Raw genomic sequence first — 19992 nt, forward strand, 5'->3', positions numbered from 1 at the left:
TATCATTAAAGCAGGAGACTTGCTCGTGATCTATGCTTCGTGAGGTATAAAAGCACAACCCAGGAGAAATTAAATTCAGCTTCAGAACTACATGAACTTGGACATTACTGAAATTAAAGTGGTAATTTCAGATTCTGAACAATGTAAAAATATGCATGGCTTAATGACTTCTATGAAGGGAAGACTTTTATATGGCTACATTAGGAATCTCTGCATGCTGTTTATAGTCCACTCCAGTAAAAACTGAAAACACACACGTCACTCCTATTTACAATTTCTGCAGCAATTGGTGAGTTTCTAACATACCCAACAGCACTTCACAGAATAAGTATTTACTGCACAGTATTACATAAATCTTCACGTCTCCTTGTCCACCAAAGATTCAATACTATGCCTTCAGTTGTTGCTGCTCCTTCTTTAACTGCAAAGGAACAGAGAGAACAGGACTAAGTAAAAGTTACGCTTATTGCTTCCAGGAACAAAGAGGTTGGAAACTAGGCAGCATAAACAATTGCAGCTTTCAACTCACACAAAGTTTTCACAATTCGAACCCAAACCTCCCTTTGGATGCCATCAGTTGGAGAATTCCCTGGGAGTGCAATTTCCACCCATCTGCTTGTGTCACCTGCCCAGTTTGGATGGGATGCTCCAAAACCTCACACATACTAAATAATATTAATGTGCTTTGAAAAGCAATCATATACCTCTCCCTTCCCCAGACAATCAAGTTAGGCTCATGCTTGCTTTATTTTTTCATACTGATTTGCCATTTCCCTCTCTCTCTGCTGCTTCACCTTAAACTAACCATATTACTTGTGTGTATCCTAGAAGCTGGATAACACTTTGCAGTTACTGTACCGCCCAAATATGGTGGGGCTTAATTGTCAACATTTGCAAAGTGCAGAGATAAAGTTCAGACGAAAAGGTTCACAACCACTGAGTACATATGGATGGAGAGAAGAGATAACACATTAACTATGTTTGCTGAAATGGTGCAATATAATTCAATTCTACAACCACACACAAGTCAAATGAAAAGCTACAGCTATGCACACGTGCATTCACTCACATTCTCCTTCAGCCCAGATGCCATCAGCTATTTGTGGAATACAAAGACGTGATCCTGAAAACCCCGCTGTGTACCTAGTCTTACAGCTTGATTTCACCTCCACAGTACGCACAAACATGGGCAGCGCATCTTGTAAATCTTAAAATACACAGTGGGAGAAAGACTAAGATCCTGTATGTTTTTCCATTCTATTGCAATAAAAGCAGCATACAGAATGCAGGATAAACAAAAACATCTGTACAGGCACATAAGGAAAATACCAGACAACTTTACACTCACTACATTCTTTATTTTTTTTTCTTTTTGCTACTGTACCACCAGTTGATCCAGACGTTGCATCACCAGACGGCACAAGCACAGCCCACGTCCTGAAGCACTGTGCTGCCATCTATGACACTTAAAAGTGGTAGGGTCCCCTCCAGAGCAAACCTGTAACATTATACAAAGAATAGCCCTAGAAGCTATTGCTTCTGCAAGGTGGTCACAGCTGGTGAATCACGATGACTGGAGACAGCTGAACAGCAGCAGGTAGCTCATGTTCACTGTGCAGCTCTCATGACCTCTCCACCTACCATACAGGAATTACAGACTCACATACCTGATGCCACTGCTGTGCTTAAAGCACAGGGCACCTGTCATCCTCCTACCCTGAACCACATAACCTACAAGACAGCTATTTCCTTGTAGTCAGGGCTCACTGGCTGGCAAACCTACATGACATACTCCTGCAGAATTACAGGATGACAAAATGACTAAATGAGGAAGATGGACATCTTCTACTTTAATGGCACTTCAATACGAGAAGACAGATCTATAAGCAATACAACTGTGAGAAATAAGTTGAGAATCCAGGCCCAGGTGTTGCATTCTCCGCATCTAATTTTAAAGGACAAGAAGGGGAAGAAGGAGGGAAAAGGGGACAGAGAAGAAATTCAGAATGATAAAAAAGCTTTGGGATCAATTATCTGCTTACTTTCTTACTTGAGAACAATTCATTAAAACAATGTCTTTTTTATTAGAGAGGAGAGCTGAATCCCAGCTTTCCCCAAGCTGTACATTGTAACTTGATAGCCAATGCAGTGGGACTGTAAGCCTACTCTTACATAAACTTTGTTTGCTTGCTTATCCATTTTTCATGCATGTAATATCCTTTATGCAAAGCTTAGCTATGTTTTGTTTCAACAGTCTTATTCCCTTTGTTATCTGAAAAGCTCACACGAGATTTAGAAGACTTGACCTCAACATTAAAACTATTTTAACTTTAAAGCAACTCTGCAGATCAATAAAGAACTCACTTAAATCAAGATCAAGGAGTGTCATCTGTTCTGAACTGTCACTTAACTCTGACTATGTGATATTCTTGGATCTTCTTTCCTCTCAAAAAACATAGCTGTAGTTGGACTCTGTTGCCCCACTCTGTGAGAGTACTGATCCTATAAAGGGACCTGGTTTTGACTTGGTATTTCCAGTCAAAAACACCCTCCAAAGAGCCACCCAGACAAAGCACTTGCACAAAACTAATGTTTATGACAAACTCATGGTGTTTCCACAAATCACAAATCAAGAAGTTCTCCCTCTTTGTAAAGTTTGAGCCATGCCAATTCAGTATCTTAATCAATTTTAAGGAAAACAAGCAAACAAACAAAAAAACCAACCAAAAAAGCAGATTAGCAACTTTACAATAATTTTATATTTGAGAACAAAATGGTTTCAACACCTGGAACAGCCCACTTTCCTTTAAATCAGGATAGTCTCAGCAGGTCCTACAGCCCTGCAGTGCATCAAGTAAAGCACTTACTGCATGTATTCTCATCAGTACAGGGAATAAATCACCAGTAGAATTTAAAATAGAATTAAAAGCTACATCTTCTTTTGCCTGTGTAGCTTCAAAATGCCTGCAGTTCTTGTTTCATACACAAAGGAAATAATTTTAGCTAACTTTATACTTACCTAAATTGTCGATTATATATAACCAGCACATAGAAGTATACTAGCTTTGTGTAAATCAAGATTTTATGGTTTATTGCATTTGTTTACAATTTTCTTGGTTTTTTTTTTTTGTGTAGCTTGACTTGAAACTGTCAGACATATCTACATAGGTTTTTTTCAAGATTCTTTTATCACACAGTGATCAGTTCTCTACATTCATTTTCTGTAGCTTGCTCAATTCCAGTTCTCCAGAGTTCATGAGTACTGACACTACTGAAAAAGTACAAGATCAAGCACACCTATACAAACAGACAAACTAGACAGAATATTTCAGGTAAGGCTACTTTTTTTTTCCCCTTTTTTTTATATGCATATACATTTGTCTAAACCAGGCACAGAGAACTTTGGAACACACAATACTGAAAGCCATCTATGATAATCTTTGAAGGTTAGGTATTTGCAAATTCCACAGTCAAGCATTCACCCCCATAGCTTTAGTAACAAATACACAGCTCTTATTTCCTCAGCACTTCAAGTGAATTGTACCTTAAACACAGTGGTTCTAAAAACCTGTACCATATTTACCAGAATAAGACTACAGATGAGCTAATTAAGGGTCACCACATTCTATTCAACTGTGCTTTACTTTACAATAGGGCTGACTGCTCAGAGGCCAGTCCCACAGCAGTGAAAAACATGCATAACTCAACTGAGAGCAGGCAATGGCAGGGCACTTGGATACAGTGTGGAGCATGACAGTAAAAAGTACTGGCCACAAGAGTCAGAGAACCAGTACTTGCATACATAACTTAAGGAAAACTGCATTATCAAACTGTACTTTTACATGAAGTTCAAATACAAAGTTTATCCAATATTCCCAATTTGCCAGAAAGCTGTGAAGAACCACTCCTGCCCCAAACTTTGAAGATGTATAATTCTGCACATTCAATTCCACATTAAATCACAAAATAAGCACTCACTTTTCAGCCACCTGTGAATTTAACAAAAACCCCTCACAATTTAAGATTAGCAAATACATTTCCAATCTACTGTTTCATGTAACTTTACTAATAATATGTCTTGTCAAGGAAATTCTCTCAAAACATACATACAATATATATGTGGGTAAAGGACACCGTGAGCACATTATTTCCATTCTCTCTAACAAATACCTAGTTACTATGTGCAGTGTTTTAATGCTGATGTTAAAGATCACATGATTCCTGTTCTTCCAGTCCCATTTTACTTATAACAAGAACTTCAGAGTGCACATACAACGTGGACTGTGAAAAGTACAAATCAGTGCTTATTCCACATAGGTGCTGCTATAGGTCCCTGAGGAGCCCTTTCAACAGTCACAAATTCATCAGGGTTGTCAAAAGCTTCATAGTGGATTAATAAATCTTGAATAGCACACTCCTCAATCTGGAAGGAAAAGAGAACATGTATATCAGTTTCAGATCTACATTTAAACCAGCAGCAGTTATGAACTGGCTTTACTAGTCTGGAATGCATACCTGCTACAGACCTCCTAATCAGGAAAAAGTATACATAAGCCCTTCCTTCAGAACCTTGTTGAAATCTCATGTTTGCAGGCCCTGTCCTCTTGGGAAACCGGAGCCACTCTGATCCCTGCTAGGCTTGATTCAACACAACCCAGCAACACAACAGGGCACAAGCACTCCAGGAGGTATGCATTGGTGAAAACTTCCTAACACAGATGACCAAATAGCTGATGAAGGGTGACACTCTGCTGGATCTCACACTTACAAAGAAGGACTGGTCAGGGATGAGAAGGTCAAGGGCAGCCTTGGCTGCAGTGACCACGAAATAGTGTAGCTCAGTATTCCAAGCAATGGGAACAAGACAAATAGCATAACACCCTGGGACTTCAGAACAGAAGACTATAATTCATCTGTTCAGGGATCTGCTTGTTAAAAACCCATAGGATATGGCCCTGGAAAGAAGTCCAGTGAGGCAGTCTGAAAACTGGCTGAACTGGTGATCTCAAGAAGTTTCTGATCAGTGGCATAAAGTCCAACTAGACGCCAGTCACCAGCACCAAAACTGAGAACAGTACTGTTCATCTTCATTAATTACCTGCATGATGGGACAGAGTACACCCTCAGCAAGGTTGCAGACAATACAGAATTGGAAAGAGTACCTGATACGCTGCTGGATGGTTGCACTGCCACCCAGAGGGACCCAGACATACTGGAGAAATGGGCTACAAGGAGTCTCATGAAGTTCAGTAAAGGGAAATGCAAAGTCCAACACCTGTGAAGAATAACCCTAAGCACCAGTACACGCTGGGGGCCAACAGGCTGGAACGAAGCTTAACAGAAAAGGATCTGGGGTCCTGGTGCACAGGTTAGCAGCAATGTGCTTGTATGGCAAAGAAGAGTGACAGCCTTCTGTACTCTGTGAGGGACAGCATTGCCAGCAGATTGAGACAGGTGATCTTTCCCTCTGCTTAGCACTGGTGAGACATATGGAGTGCTGGGCCCACTTCTGGACTCCCCAGTACAAGACAGACATGGACATAACAGAGACAGTCCAATGAAGGGACACAAAAATGATTAAACGCTTGGAGTATCTGATATATGAGATGCTGAGCTCATTGCTGTTGTTTAGCATAGAGAAAAGAAAGCTTAGGGAGGTCTTATCAAAGTGTACAAATACCTGATGGGAGAGAATAAAAATGACTGAACCACACTCTTCTCAGTGGTGCCCAGTGACAAGAGAAGAGGCAATGGGTACAGGCTGACATATAGCAAGTTGCATTTAAATATAAAAACCTTATTTACTGTGAGAGTTGTTAGACACTGGAACACATTTCCCAGGGAGGCCAAGGAGTCTCCACCCTTGCAGATGTCAAAAGCTGCCTGGACACAGCTTTGAGCGACCTGCTCTAAGGAACCCTGATCTGAGTAGGGGAGGGATTTGGATTAGACAATTTCCAGAGGTTCCTCTCAACCTCAACTATTCTCTGATGCTCTGAATGCATTATCATGGACTCAGTAGTCTTTAATATAGATATACCTTATCAAATAGCAACCTTATCAAATAGCAACTTGAGGTTATTATTAAATGATATTTAATATAATTTTGTCAATGATACTAAGTGTATCAATAATTAATCCCCCAAAATGATTTCTGAAACAGCCAGTGGAAACTCCTTGTGTTACTTCACAGCTGTAGTAACTTAGCGCATTACCTGGATCAAAGCCAAAGGTTTTTCTCTGCTCCTAATAAGGGCAGCTTCTTGCTGGAGCTCTTCTTCTACGATAGCTGAAAACATGACAGGTGCTATCACAGGAGAGCTAGTTGGCGATGCTGCTGACCAAGGACTGAAAAAAACAAATGACATTATGAGGCAACATCAAGAACAAGGTCAGTACAACACATAGAAAACAAGCTCCAGAATCTAAGATACTGTCAAACATACTTATGACTCTCCAGCTGTGGAGAATCCAGAACACGGTCTTCTAGGGCTGGGCTACTTCCAGTGGTGCTCCTGGAAAAACATAGGAAAGGAGTTTTAAAGTCACTGACAGAGCATTTTCCTGCATCATCTGTGAAGGACAAATTTACTATGGGCAATTACAAATGGGTAGGGTTTTTCCAGAAGAAAGGCATTAGGATGTAACGCTGAATTTGTCTTAACTGTGATACAGTGACTAGAAGGGACAATGATGCTCATTTTTGACTACCAGAATGTAACGGTTTTTCAGCTTGGGTATTAATTGTGGCATTTCATAACATTTGAACATTTGAACAAAGGCGTTTTTAAAAAATAAAACCGTAAAAAAATCATATATAGTCTACTGAGTTACGCACTAACATCACTGACTATAGATGTCTGCAATATAAAGAAACCGTAACAACTGTCCTGTTTCAAATTAAGTGTTTCATGCAAAAGAAACAGTGCTGCAATAGTAACTTATTTGTTCAAGTGTAAGCTCAGAAATGATGGATATCCAGTACACATCCTGCAACCACATCTCACATTCATACAAATAGCATAAAGCTAGGATTTAAAAAAAAATTTAAAAAAAAAAAACATGAAATATCAGAGTTCCCAACAGGAAGATACTTTATTCAGTTGCAAAATTTTAACCTCTCAATAAAAAGAAGTTGCACTTGGTATGTTGTATGCTTTAAGAGACAAGTATTTGTCAGAAAACCCCCTCCTCAGTAGGAAGACAGGGACCTGTTCTCATTATTTAATATCCACCTTTGGCAACATCTGACTTCCAGGACTCTAAAGAAGTGTTACAACATACTATGAAATGCTAGCAGCCTTCTTTAAGTAATTCTATGGCACTGTAAAAAATTCGTGAGGGTGTTACCCCTCGTGAGGGTGTTTCAATATATGTCTCAATTTTCTTAATGGCTTTGGTAATCTTCTGTTAGTGGTCAGAAACTCTTGGAAAGGAGGAAAAATCTATAGAAAGCTAGGAGAATTCCAGTAACTGCTAAGCTCTGTGCCTGGAATATTTTCCCCAGAACAACACAATTCCAAGGTCAACAAAAACTATATTCATACCACTAAGCAATGATGGCAAGATCTCAAGGAAAAAAAATCTGAAAAGCAACATCCATCATTAAAATGGCATTTAAATGAACCATGCCCAGGTTTTTGTCATAAAACATAACTGCCCACCAAACAGCTAACTACTCAAAGAACAGAATGAACACAAACTTAATTGCTCTGGGAAAAGATACATGTATCTGCAGAAACAGCTGCCAGGGCATAACACTGGATTTCAAAAGAGGCTTTCTACAGTGTCACTCCCTTGAATAGAACTCTGTGTTTCTGCCGGAAAGCACATTCATGTTAGTCAGGATGATCCTTCCCCTCCTTTTTCAGTATTGGTGATCATATCAGACACTGACAGGTCAGACAGTGGTACACTGTATGGAGAGGAAACCAGAGAGGTGTTTGGTGCTCTCCAAACTGGAAATTTCCAGATAACCACTATTACAGAGATTTTAAAGAACCTGACACGTGAAACAACAGCTGCATGCCAAGACTGGTGAAATCTGGTGTACCATTCTCCAGATGGAGTATTTATGCAGCTTCAGTTGCTTTATTTTGATGTCATTAATACACAATGTCTTTTCCATAGGTGCTGAAGAACACTTAGAAAAAAAAAAGTGAGAAAAATCAGTACTTTGCAATTTTTTTTCCCTCTTTTATCTTTGGCAAAAGAATACCATTGGCAGGTTAGAGAATCCTATTTGATTTAAGAAAGGTCTTGGGTCATGACAGATAACGGTGGTAAACAAATAATGGGAATTCTGTAAAACACTGAGTCAAGGTCCACATAACCAAATTTACTATTTTTTAAACAAGTTTCTCATAGCTCTGCTACCTAAATACTACTTTACTCACATTACAGCTAGGTTTATTGTTATTTTAGACAATAAGTTAACCAAAAGAAATATAACAAAGGTACTGCTGATGGATGCAATAAATGGAAAAGCTCAAACCAGTAAACAATATTAAGAGATGCTATTAATTTAGCAAAGGATAAAAATGAACAATACGACTACGGAAGACAGCAGTGGGAAATTCAGAAGTACAAAAGAAAAGACTGAAGTGAAGGCTGTAGTAGTTAGCTGTAAGCTGAGAGTTTTTCAGCTTGAAGAGAAAAAGGAGAATCCAGGGTGTACTGATCTCAGTAACAAATCAGAAGTATGTGGCTGAGGAAAAATTGTCTCCATTTGAAACAAATACTTTTACCAACATATCCCACACTGGACAAAGCTTATTTGGATGAGCTTTTAGTTTTGGTCTTGTAGGTTCAAGGAAGAACACTAAATTGTCACTGTTCTATGTTCTATATTCTATGATTCTATTACGCAGAGAATAACTGATATTAAATCTTCCACTGATCATCTCCTCAGAGAAAACAAAGAATTATCTCCAACATTGCAAAAAAAAGGATGAGAGTGCCTCCTCCAAACACAAAACCAGATCATTTCAATGTGCCTTAAGTCAACTAGCATGGCAGAAGGTTGGCAGGAATGAACAAGTCCTACATGGACTTGGAATTCAAACAGGACAAATACGAACAGTGGAAACACAGACAGCCTACACCAGAGGAAAGTATAAATATTACTTCTGTGTAGAGGAACACAGTTGTAAAAGTCAGTGCTTGGCTGGAGCTGAAACAACTGAGAGAGGTGAAGGACAAAAAGAAGGGCTTCTATATTAGTGAGAAGAAACCAATGAACCAACCACCGTGTTTTCCTGATGACTAGAAAAATCTAAATGTTATACCCATTTTCCAGGAGGATATAGGGAACTACAGACTGATCAATATCACCTCAATCCTGGGGAAGACTGGGGAGCAAATCCACCTGGAAGTAATTTCTAAGTGCATGCAGGACTGGGCATTGATTTATGACATGTATTTATGACACAAGGCAAATTTTACCTGACCAGCCTGGTCGCCTTCTGTGATAGGATGACAGACTCTGCAGACAACCAGGGAGCAGTGGTTATCATGTTCTTTGGCTTCAGCAAGGTCTTTGACATGTTCTATTATCCTATGCTTATACTCAGTCTGAAAAATACGGACTGAGTAAATGGACTACCAGATGGCTGGAAAATGGGCTGGACTGAAGCCTTCAGGTTTGCACAAAGTCCAACTGGAAACCAAATACTAGTGACAGTTCTCAGGGAGTATTGCTGGGACCAATCCTATCTAGCATCTTTGGTAAAACAGAGCATACTCTCAGCAAAGCCACAGATGGATGAGGAGAAGGTGTGGAGGGTGCAGCAGTCCACAGTCTGGATGCCAGGCTGCTATCCAGGAGGCCTTCAAGAGGCTGGAGAAATGGGCAACCAAGAACTCATTTATTTCAAAGGCAAGCGCAAAGTCACATATTTGGAAGAGAACAGCCCCATGCAGCAATACAGGCCAGGGACTGACTGAGTAGAGAGCAGCCTGGCAGAGAAGGACCTGCAGAGTCCTGGCTGGCAGCAAGTTGAAGATGAATCAGCATGTGCCCCTGCAGCAAAGGCGTCCAACTGCATACTGGGGTGTACTAGCAAAAGTGCAGTCAGGTAGACAAAGGAAGCGATTCTTCCCCTCTCTGCTGTATTTATTAGTCTACATACAGAGTATCACATCCATTTTTGGGCTCCTCAATACAAGAAGGATGCTGTCAGGCTGGAACAAGTCTAGTGGAGGGCTACAAAGATTAGAGGCTGGAACACATCACAGGAAGAACTGTGTTTTGTTAATCCTAAAGGAAGTCAGCAAAGGGCATTACTGTCTTCAATTGCCTAAACAGAGTTTAGAGAAAAGATGTAGCAAGAATCTTCTTACAGGTGCACAGTCATAAAGAAGCAGCATCACAGGCTGCAAAACAGGAAATCCTAGTTGGATATAAGGAATGACAAAAAATGCCGGTATGGGGACAATCACACAAGAGAACATGTTGCCCAGAATGTCTGGGGTATCTTCATACTCGGAAGCAGTCACAACGCAACTGGACCAGGCCCTGAGCAACATGATCTAGTTTGACTTATTTTGAGCAAGAGGCTGAACTACAGAATCTAAATTATTCTATGATTTCAACAGCCGGGGACTACATTTTAGCTGAAGTCTAGATACATTAGCTTCCAGCTTTTACTGCACTTAAGATAGTAACACAATAAAGAGCAAGAAAGAACCAGAGAAAAGGAAGGAAGGAGAGGAATTGATGAAAGCAGTTTTTTGTTTGCTTGTTTGTTAATTAAGAGCATGTTTGTAGAACTTACTACATGCCTTTGTTCTGGTGTCATCTCTCAACTTTACCTGTTTTTACACCTGCTTTACTAACGCTCACCTTTCTGCACATTTGACACCTACCCTCTTTCCCACTCACAATCCAAAGAACTCATAGCACTACTATAAATGAACCCAAGTAGACTGTTATACTTAACAAACTTGTTTCAATACAGAGAAAAAGTTCTTTCCAGAGAAAGACTTCCAAACAAATTAAAGAAACCCCCCAAATGACCCAAAAACCACAACAGAAATTTTCAAAACATGGAATTAATAGTTCCTGTGTCACAGCACACTCTAGTGAGCAATTAAAAGATAAGTTTAAATACCTACGTCATCTCCCTCAATTTAAATGTGCCTCTAAAATGTAGGATGTAGTTCACATATTTTGAAGCTGTTTGTACATACGTACATCTGTGTTTCTTGCTAGCAAGTCACTCAGTCCAGATATTAAATCAACTGCAGATATTTCAACATGCTAGATTAATTCTCAGCTGGCATCAAAATAAGTAGGAGAAATGGAGCAGACGGGAAATGTGAAGCTAATAAACACAGAAAGAAAAAAAAGCAGCCTCAAAAATACAGAACTTGGAAACCTGGAAATCTTGAAAATTAAAGACTGATGCAGAGACATAAGTGGTTCTGCATGGAAACAAACCAGCCAAATATCATCAGCACTGAAGCAACCTGATTAATTCAGCTGGCTGAACTTGCCATGACTCTTGCACAGCCACCAACATGTCCTAGCACTCAGCTCCCCAGTGTTTCTTGAGGAGTTTTTTCTTTTGAAGCCAGTTAAGGTCCAGTGCCTCCCTGATCTAATGACTGCTCTCAGAAAAGGAACACAAAGCCTGGTCTACTGCAGAACCCCCTGGGTTTTGATGTACCGTTTGAGTCATGTACTATTTATTAGCTCATTATTAGCCATGCCAGAACTAGGCCATTCCCACGCGAAGCCACAAAGACTTGTTTCCACTAAGACTCTTCACTGCTCCCTGGAGTAACACAGTGAAGACAACCCAGGCTGCCACAACAAAGTTAAGTCATGTCAGGCCTATGTTTTTAGCTTAGGCTACGAGTTACACATGCACAGCTGCACAGTGTAACTCCCAAGGCTGAGCTGTCCCTGGAAACAATGCAGCCGCAACCACACAGCCCAGCTTTTGGGCTCATCTGTCTCTGAACTGAAACCAGTTCACATATTCACATTCATGACATGGTTCATGTACAGAAAATTTCAGGGTTGCATATACTGGAAGGTGACAGTATATGGAAAAGTCTTTATGCAATCACCAAAAAAAATCCTCACCCAGAGACTACTGCACAGTTTATACAAAGAAAAAAGACAAAGCAGGAACAGCAGCCATGCCAGTACCTTCAGTGTCTCACCACCGAGTCTGACATCAACAGATGAGGATTCCTTACACTCTACACACATGTAATTTCCTTTCTTTAAAAAGGAAGGGTTTGGATAATTTATCTTCACAGAAATAGCCCTTCAACACCACAGGCAGAAATCAGAGCCTACTGTGACAGGAACTGTCAAAGAATAAAATTACCTCAAACTAGAAACTCAGCTCCTAACTTTCTGATGGATGAACTAGTCACCTAGGCTCTTTATACCTAATGGAGAGAAATAAGCATCTTCAGACACAATTCAAAACAACTGAAATAGCTCTGGAAGTGCTGTCCTTTCCAACTGATAATAGTCAATCTAGTCATCTAGGCGCCCACCAGCCTAATGTATCATTTTCGGACAGCTAAAGTATTAGGCCTGGATTCAGCTCAAATAATCCACTTTGAGAGTGTGCAGACTGGCCAGACAGCACAGACTAGACAAAGCAATGCAAAAGGAAAAGAAATGACTTTATGAAGATCACAGAGCAAGTGTGACAAAGCTAATAACAGCATCCAGTGCAAATTTCCTTATCACCAGCTCTTGCCATCTCCCATATGACAAAAAGCTTTATTATTTTGCTAGCAACAAAATTAATGATACCTGGTTTTCCAGAGATTTGTCCCTACATCTCATCACAGAAACTTCAGCTTTATCCCTCTGTTCCTGAAGAATGCCTTCCCATCACACACAGTCTCCAAATCCTCCTACCTCTCTCTTCTAACACTGTCCCGCACAATGTTCCTGTATTTCTACCCTCATTTTTTCTTTATCTACCAATAGGACATATGCTACTTTTGTCCTAGGGAAACACCAGTTTTTATACAAGCTGACCAACCAAGAGGCAGGTCAAGCAAAACTTTCTTTTTCTTATGGAGGAGACAGTTTTTGAAGTGGGATGGAACAAGACTTCGTAAGAAAAACTGGGAGTTAATTGGTGTCAGGGCTCTCTGTGACCAACAGGCTCTGCAAACTTTTATCCCTCAGTGCAGATGCGTAAACTTGAGTCAGGCTGTGATGAACAGAGTTGAGCTGTAATGCAGAGCTGTGCAAAAGCTCAGAGGGGCTCCCCATCTTTACTCAGGATTTGCATTTATGCTCAGTCTGTTAGTCTTAGGCCTTTCTTGAGCTACACTGCAGCTATGCACAAGCTCAGCATTGCTGTTCCTGACCCTGACTTGACTTGTAGGTTTGACCTCATCCCAATTAACTTGTCTGCACACACTGACACTGGCTCACCCTGGTTTCCATCACAGAGCCCGCCCTGCTCACTTTACCCCAGCACACTGGGGCAGTGCTCTTGCTAGGAGGCCAGTGCCCAGCCAGGCCTGCTGTGACACTTGGCTCCCCAGCCATCACGGGGCAGCTGGCCTGTGCTGCTTCCAGACAGTGGCTGAGAAAGTGTAAGATTTTCAGGCTCTCTGAATTGTTAATACATTTGAAATGCATAGCATTCAAAGTTACTGATGATAGGGGAAGAGATGCAGGTAGGCAGGCAGATGCAGGAAGGTCAGTCATACGGACCTTCAAGAATATGGCTGAGATTTCTTTCCTCAGCTTAGACAGTTATTTTAACCCCCAAAAGAGGTTTTATTTGAGGTAGCAAGAGGATGCATGGCTATAACAACTGGACCAATGATCAATATTGTCTAATACTAGACACATAATTAATGTGCACCTCAGAACAAGTTGTGTCCTTAGAACTGTAGTCACCCATTAATTACAATACACAGACATAACCAATGCATCAGTATTTCAGTAAGCCCTCTTAATCCATGAAAAATTTGATCTAAACAACTACGTCATCTTATAAGAAAACTCAGATCATGAAATGCTAAAAATATGTTTGCAAAAATTGATTTTATCTACTCAGATGCTACAAAGAACTATTCCTAAGCAAACTCTGCTTCATGCATGCCATATCCAAATGCTAAAGAATGTCTAATTTCTACAGAAGTTAGAAAACACAGGTTTATAATTTTTAATTTTTATACATACATATACAAATGTACACACACTTACGTAGTTTGCCCAGAGCCTGAAATGATTGTGTCCATCTATACACAGACACCTATTTATATATACAGGCACAAACACTTCAAACATCCAACAGAATATTAGCATTGGAATTAAACTGCTTTAGTCTTTAAGTCTCCTACTCATAAGGATATTCCATTCATAAAATCTATGAAAGCATTGAAATCAGATTTCAATGACAATCATTGAAAGACAGAAATCATTAAAAACCAAAACAGTCAATGAAAGAATGCTTGTAGGATTTATTTTTTTTTAATGACAATTTTATCCTTTCAGCAGAATTTAAACAGGTTATTGTGGTTCTTGTCTAATGGATGATTAGGAGCTTTGGAAAAGCCTGCTCTTACCTTATGGTGTTTTGGGCTGATGAATCCTCAGTTCCTTTATATCCAGCTCTTTTGATACCAGTACCGGGAGAATTATTTGCATTCATGCATTTTTCTTCTTCCATTACAAGATCACGGAATGACTTTGGCAAAGCAGAATGTAATGAAGATGACCTAAAAAAAACAACCCCAAAACCAACTCATTTTATACTTGCAGTGTCCAAGACTCCATATTGTTCCATGGTTCATACAGCAGAGGGCCTTTTCAGTTACTAAAAATAAAAATACAATATTACCTAGCTTTTGTAACTCATCATTATGCCTGCTAGACCTCATTTACCAAAATTGGTCACTTTGGGTCAAATCGGTAAGCATCAGATAATAAGTACTTATGAGAACAGAACAAGCCAGTCATATGGAATTTTCATTAGAAGGAAAACCAACAACTTACACAAATACCCAAACCCATCCTTCCAACTATTCCACACCTAACCCATTCTCAATTTTATTTTCACAGACACCTTGTCTTAGACAAGCTATATTCTTATAAATTAGTACTTTCATTCTAATATTGTTAGTTTGCCACCATGGAAGTCAAGTACAGCTGATGATCTTTCTGTAAGATATGAGTTACTCATATCTGCTGGAGGTGATATAAAACACTTAATTCACACTCAAATTCCTAAAACTGATATGCTTTACTTTTTTTTACTTGCCAAAAGTATAGCCTGCAGTATTACTGAATTAGAGCCTGCATATTATCTTTCAAAAGTAAACAAGTATGAAAATATAGCAATTTAGTATCATAGCTATTCTGAACATTTTCTGATCCAAAAGCGTTTTTATGTACAGAATTCAAGGTAGTTACCATTAGCTTCTTCCTCACCCATCAAGGCTTTGGAATTAATTCTTCATACATTTGCTTACATTTAACTTTACTAAGCACAGCAGTCCCACTCATTGTCAAACACATATTGGAAGAATAGCTCTGTTCATTATCTACTCAAATATGAGATCAATTATAAACACTACTGAAGTAAAACTAGCTTTCTATACAATGCTAATTGTTGTGCCGCCAGCATAAGCAGCAAAGAATCTTAAGCCGAAGACTGTCAAACTCTTATCTATGTGGTTCACAATTTAAGACAACAAACAAGGCAACTAAAACACTGCAACACTGTATCTGAAATCTCACCACAAAAGCAACTGAAAGTTATATATGGTGTCTGAACCCCCTCCTCGACCACCCAGGCTTATGTCTGGAAAGGCTCTGTTGTTGAGTTTTTCCTTCTTTTTTTTTTTTATTTAATATTGCATAAACAATGCAGAAGGCACAGAAAGCAGAATGAGAACCCCCAGATGCAGGGGCGTATTTGCACAGAGTCATTTTGCACATCCTCTATTCCTGCCACCAGCTGGTACACAAGAGTCCAAGCAAGTGTTTGACCAGAACTACCCAACATACACTATACCAAGAAGGCAAATAGTTCCCTTGGGATCTGCTGACACAGAAACTTCTTTTTTACTAACAGTTTAAGTAGCCTACCTATTTTCATGAAAATTCTGTACTGCAATCAGATCCATTTGCAACACAGCACCAAAACTCCCCCCAGAAAATACCCAAAACACTACCCTGCCCCTTGTCAGAAAAACAACCCTGCATCATTCTCACCTTGTGAACCTATCCAAAACAGTTACTGGTGGCTTAAAACGGTTCACCTTAAACTGGTAAAAATTTTCCTAAGGGCAACAACTCTGTATTTCACCTTGCACTGCCTGATACATTGTCATTTCTATCTAATTTGTAACATTAGAAAAACTAATTTATACATCTTTTTTAAAAAAGTGAATGCAACAAAGTTTCTTTAAGCTGTAGCTGCAAAACATCAAAATCAGGAGGTTCCAAAACAACTGCTGATGTTTCAGCATAAACTGGACAAACTGACAAACTAGACATTAAAATATACAATTGCCAATTCTCAGGCTACACTCCAAATTTTTTTTTTCTGCCTCCACTCTTGAAGAGCCATAGGCTTTCCTGAGGTTAAAAAAAAAACAAAACAAATAAACACCACCCCCCCCACCCCCCCTTTAGATATGGAAAACTAACAGAGTTAACACCTAGCTTCTTGCATTACATACTCTCAAAGCATTCCTAGAGTGACTCCCGTCCCCCTTCTCTTTTCCATTTCTCTTCAAAGGAGGAAAGGCAGGTTCAGTCCCCCAAAAACTGTGAAACTGGCAGACTTTTTGGTGGAAAAGGTAGGACATTGTGAATAACAGACTCTGTCTTTTAGTCAACCAAAAAAGAGCCAGAAGGTCCCACACCCTTCTGGCAAGTGTGCTCTCTTCACATCCAAGATGAGTATCTTATTTCATTGGAACACAAGTTCTATGGCTTTGACTATATTGCATGTGTGGAAAGCTCAATATATTGCCAAATGCTTAATAGTCTGTTGTGAATTTACAGAATATAAAACTTTGCAAATACAATATAAGAGCAGATGAATAGCACCGTTTTACCTTACATACAAAAATACAACTAGAGGGGCAATCAAATAGTTGATGGCTTGCCTAGAGCAGCTAAAAATTTATTCAACAAATGCTCTCTTCCAGCAGCTAGGCATAATTTTAAACATTCATATACCTCCTACTGGTTCTTTGCTTGAACTCTTGAGCTACTGGCATTTTCCAGATCAGCAGCCAGTGGAATGCTGCAGAGGAACGTACAGAATCATGCTTGGTGACCACATGAGCATTAGATGGATTCCATCCTCCTGAAACATACCCTGGCCTTTCCACTTAAGATGGTTTGTGTAACACAGTAGAGCCCAGCTACTTTTAAAAACTCTTTCATCAGAACCTTAAGAGAACAATGTATCTTCTGGAGATAGTTATCTAAGCATATTAAAAAAATCAGCCCACACTTTTTAAATGCAGGGAACAGTTCATAGGCAGTTGGCACTTTAAATTAGGTAACAATAGGCAAAAAATTATCTATCAAAAAGTTGATGTATAGCACGAATACTATTCAAATCAAGGAGGTTATGCCCCAAACTTTTTTTTAATCAGGGTTTCTTCTAATATCTTACTTTCTGTATTAAGAAGTAAATAATTTAACTAGAGGCATCTAACTCATGTGCTTCAGTCAACCAGTACAAATACTTCTAGAGTCATTTATCTCGCACTGAAAAACAGGACTTCAGGAACCAACAAAAACCTCTTCTAAAGAAGTCCAGATAACTAGATAAGCTATGCAATGTCTTCCAAAGCCTGCTTCAGGCTCTACTATATCTGGAAGTTGTGTATGAAGCAGAAAAGGGAAAGACCAAGCTGGAGAACGACATCATCCTGCAGAGGAGTTCTTATAGCCCCTTCTGGTGATATCCAAAGACTGTCAGAGACAAGTATACAGACCTGCAGCTTGAAAAAGGCTAGTAAAACAAAAAAACAACAAAAAAAAAAAAAAAGAATTTAACTGATGATATTTAGGATAACTGGTCAAAACCACCCATGAAATGCCTACAACAGTGATAATTAACATCAGCCCAAGCCACGGAATGGCAGGTGTGGGGAAGTTCCTTTGAAGACCCCACTGTGACCACAGAAAGGCCCCTGACTCTGTTGGGTCACTGAGGAAAAGGACTGACTCATGCAGGCCATGGTCCACCTCATCAGCAGTGCTCCTGGGCAGCTGCAGCTGTTCTCCTACATGAGCATGGACACCCCTTTGAGTCACCCATCAATTACTGCACAAAAGCATGGCTTCCATGGTGCTGCCACACTGAGTCACTGATGGGTAGAAAGGTGGTGGGTTTGTAACAACACATATATTAATGTCTGAATAAGCCCATGCAATTTGTGTATGAAAGACTGCATAAATCATTGCCACAGATGTAGTGAAGGGCCCAAAATTGAACACAGCATCTGAGGCCTCACCAATGCAAGTACAGGGGGATGATCACAAACCTAGCCCTACAGGCCACAGCAGTTCTGATATTAAAAAAACAACTAACTTGCTGCTTGACCTGCAGTATCACCTGTGTAAAGCACATAAAATATTCTTTGGGCATTTGAGATCAGTGTTAAGGATTCTGAAATTCATCCACTCACTAGAATTCCAAAGACAAATCTTGCAACCGTTCTTTCTCCTATTGTGAAGGTGCCAGTTACAGTTTAGAGGTCAGGTAGAGTCTGAATCCTTCAGCGCAAAGCAATTCATTTCTTCTTTAAGACAAAATTATGGGCTTTGCCCAGTGTTGTACCAGAATAACTTTTGGGGGCTATGGGAGTAAATGAGACCCTAAATTTTGGTATTAGGGGTACATGTTTGAAAACAAATTCAGTCAACGCATTCGTAAGTCCTACTTGTACAAATCAAAGTGAAAGAATTTCACTTTTTCTTAGATTTACTTGAAATACTGTGTGCTGGGTATTCCAAAATCAGGTCACCTTAGGCAGTTCATTTTAGTACTTTACTGTAACAACATAGCTCTATAGCTTGTAAGTGGGACACTAGAAATACATGGCATATAACTTTTTTAAAAAGTTTTAATCTAGCAACCTATTCCAGTGATCTGTCACTCTCACAGTAAAGAAATTTTTCCTGATGTTCACATGGAACCTCCTATGCTCCAGTTTACACCCATTGCCCCTTGTCCTATCACTGGACATCACTGAAAAAAACCTAGCTCCATCATCCTGACACTCACCCTTTACATATTTGTAGACATTCATGAGGTCACCCCTCAGTCTCCTCTTCTCCAAGCTAAAGAGACCCAGCTCCCTCAGCCTCTCCTCATAAGGGAGATGTTCCATTCCCTTAACCATCTTTGTAGCTCTGCGCTGGACTCTTTCAAGCAATTCCCTGTCCTTCTTGAACTGAGGGGCCCAGAACTGGACACAATAATCCAGATGCGGCCTCGTCAAGGCAGAGTAGAGGGGAGGAGAACCTCTCTTGACCTACTAACCACACCCTTTCTAATACACCCCAGGATGCCATTGGCCTTCTTGGCCACAAGGGCATATTGCTGGCTCATGGTCATTCTCCTATCCACCAGGACCCCCAGGTCCCTTTCCCCTTCACTACTGCCCAGCAGGTCAACGCCCAACCTGTACTGGTACATGGGGTTGTTCTTCCCCAGATGCAAGACTCTACACTTGCCCTTGTTGAATTTCATCAAGTTCCTCTCCGGCCAGCTCTCCAGCCTGTCCAGGTCTTGCTGAATGGCAACACAGCCCTCTGGTGTGTCAGCCACTCCTCCCAGTTTAGTATCATCAGCAAACTTGCTGAGGGTACATTCAGTTCCCTCATCCAGGTCGTTGATGAAAATATTAAACAGCACTGGTCCCAGCACCGACCCCTGAGGGACTCCACTAGTCACAAACTAAGTTTCAGAGCTTGTGCTCAACCTTCTTTTTCTATGCTTCACTTTGACATCATCTGCAAAT

At 40.1% G+C, this 19992-nt stretch overlaps 1 protein-coding gene across 3 annotated transcripts in view; it reads right to left on the reverse strand.

Moving 5' to 3' along the window:
• Positions 1-3064: 3064 nt before the first annotated feature.
• IBTK (inhibitor of Bruton tyrosine kinase) overlaps positions 3065-19992 on the reverse strand; it is a 57926-nt gene continuing 40998 nt past the window's right edge. For all 3 annotated transcript variants that reach the window (XM_062608266.1, XM_062608267.1, XM_062608265.1), the window contains exons 26-29: positions 14563-14715; positions 6447-6515; positions 6216-6348; positions 3065-4423 (exon numbers count right to left, since the gene is read on the reverse strand). In XM_062608266.1, coding sequence (XP_062464250.1) covers positions 4298-4423; positions 6216-6348; positions 6447-6515; positions 14563-14715 — 481 coding nt within the window. In that variant the 3' untranslated portion in view covers positions 3065-4297. The remainder of the gene's footprint in view (positions 4424-6215; positions 6349-6446; positions 6516-14562; positions 14716-19992) is intronic.

Source organism: Pezoporus occidentalis, unplaced genomic scaffold (genome assembly GCF_034315485.1).
Source record: "Pezoporus occidentalis ecotype Australia unplaced genomic scaffold, CSIRO_AGI_Poc_V1 ctg13, whole genome shotgun sequence".
NCBI classification, from domain to species: domain Eukaryota; kingdom Metazoa; phylum Chordata; class Aves; order Psittaciformes; family Psittacidae; genus Pezoporus; species Pezoporus occidentalis.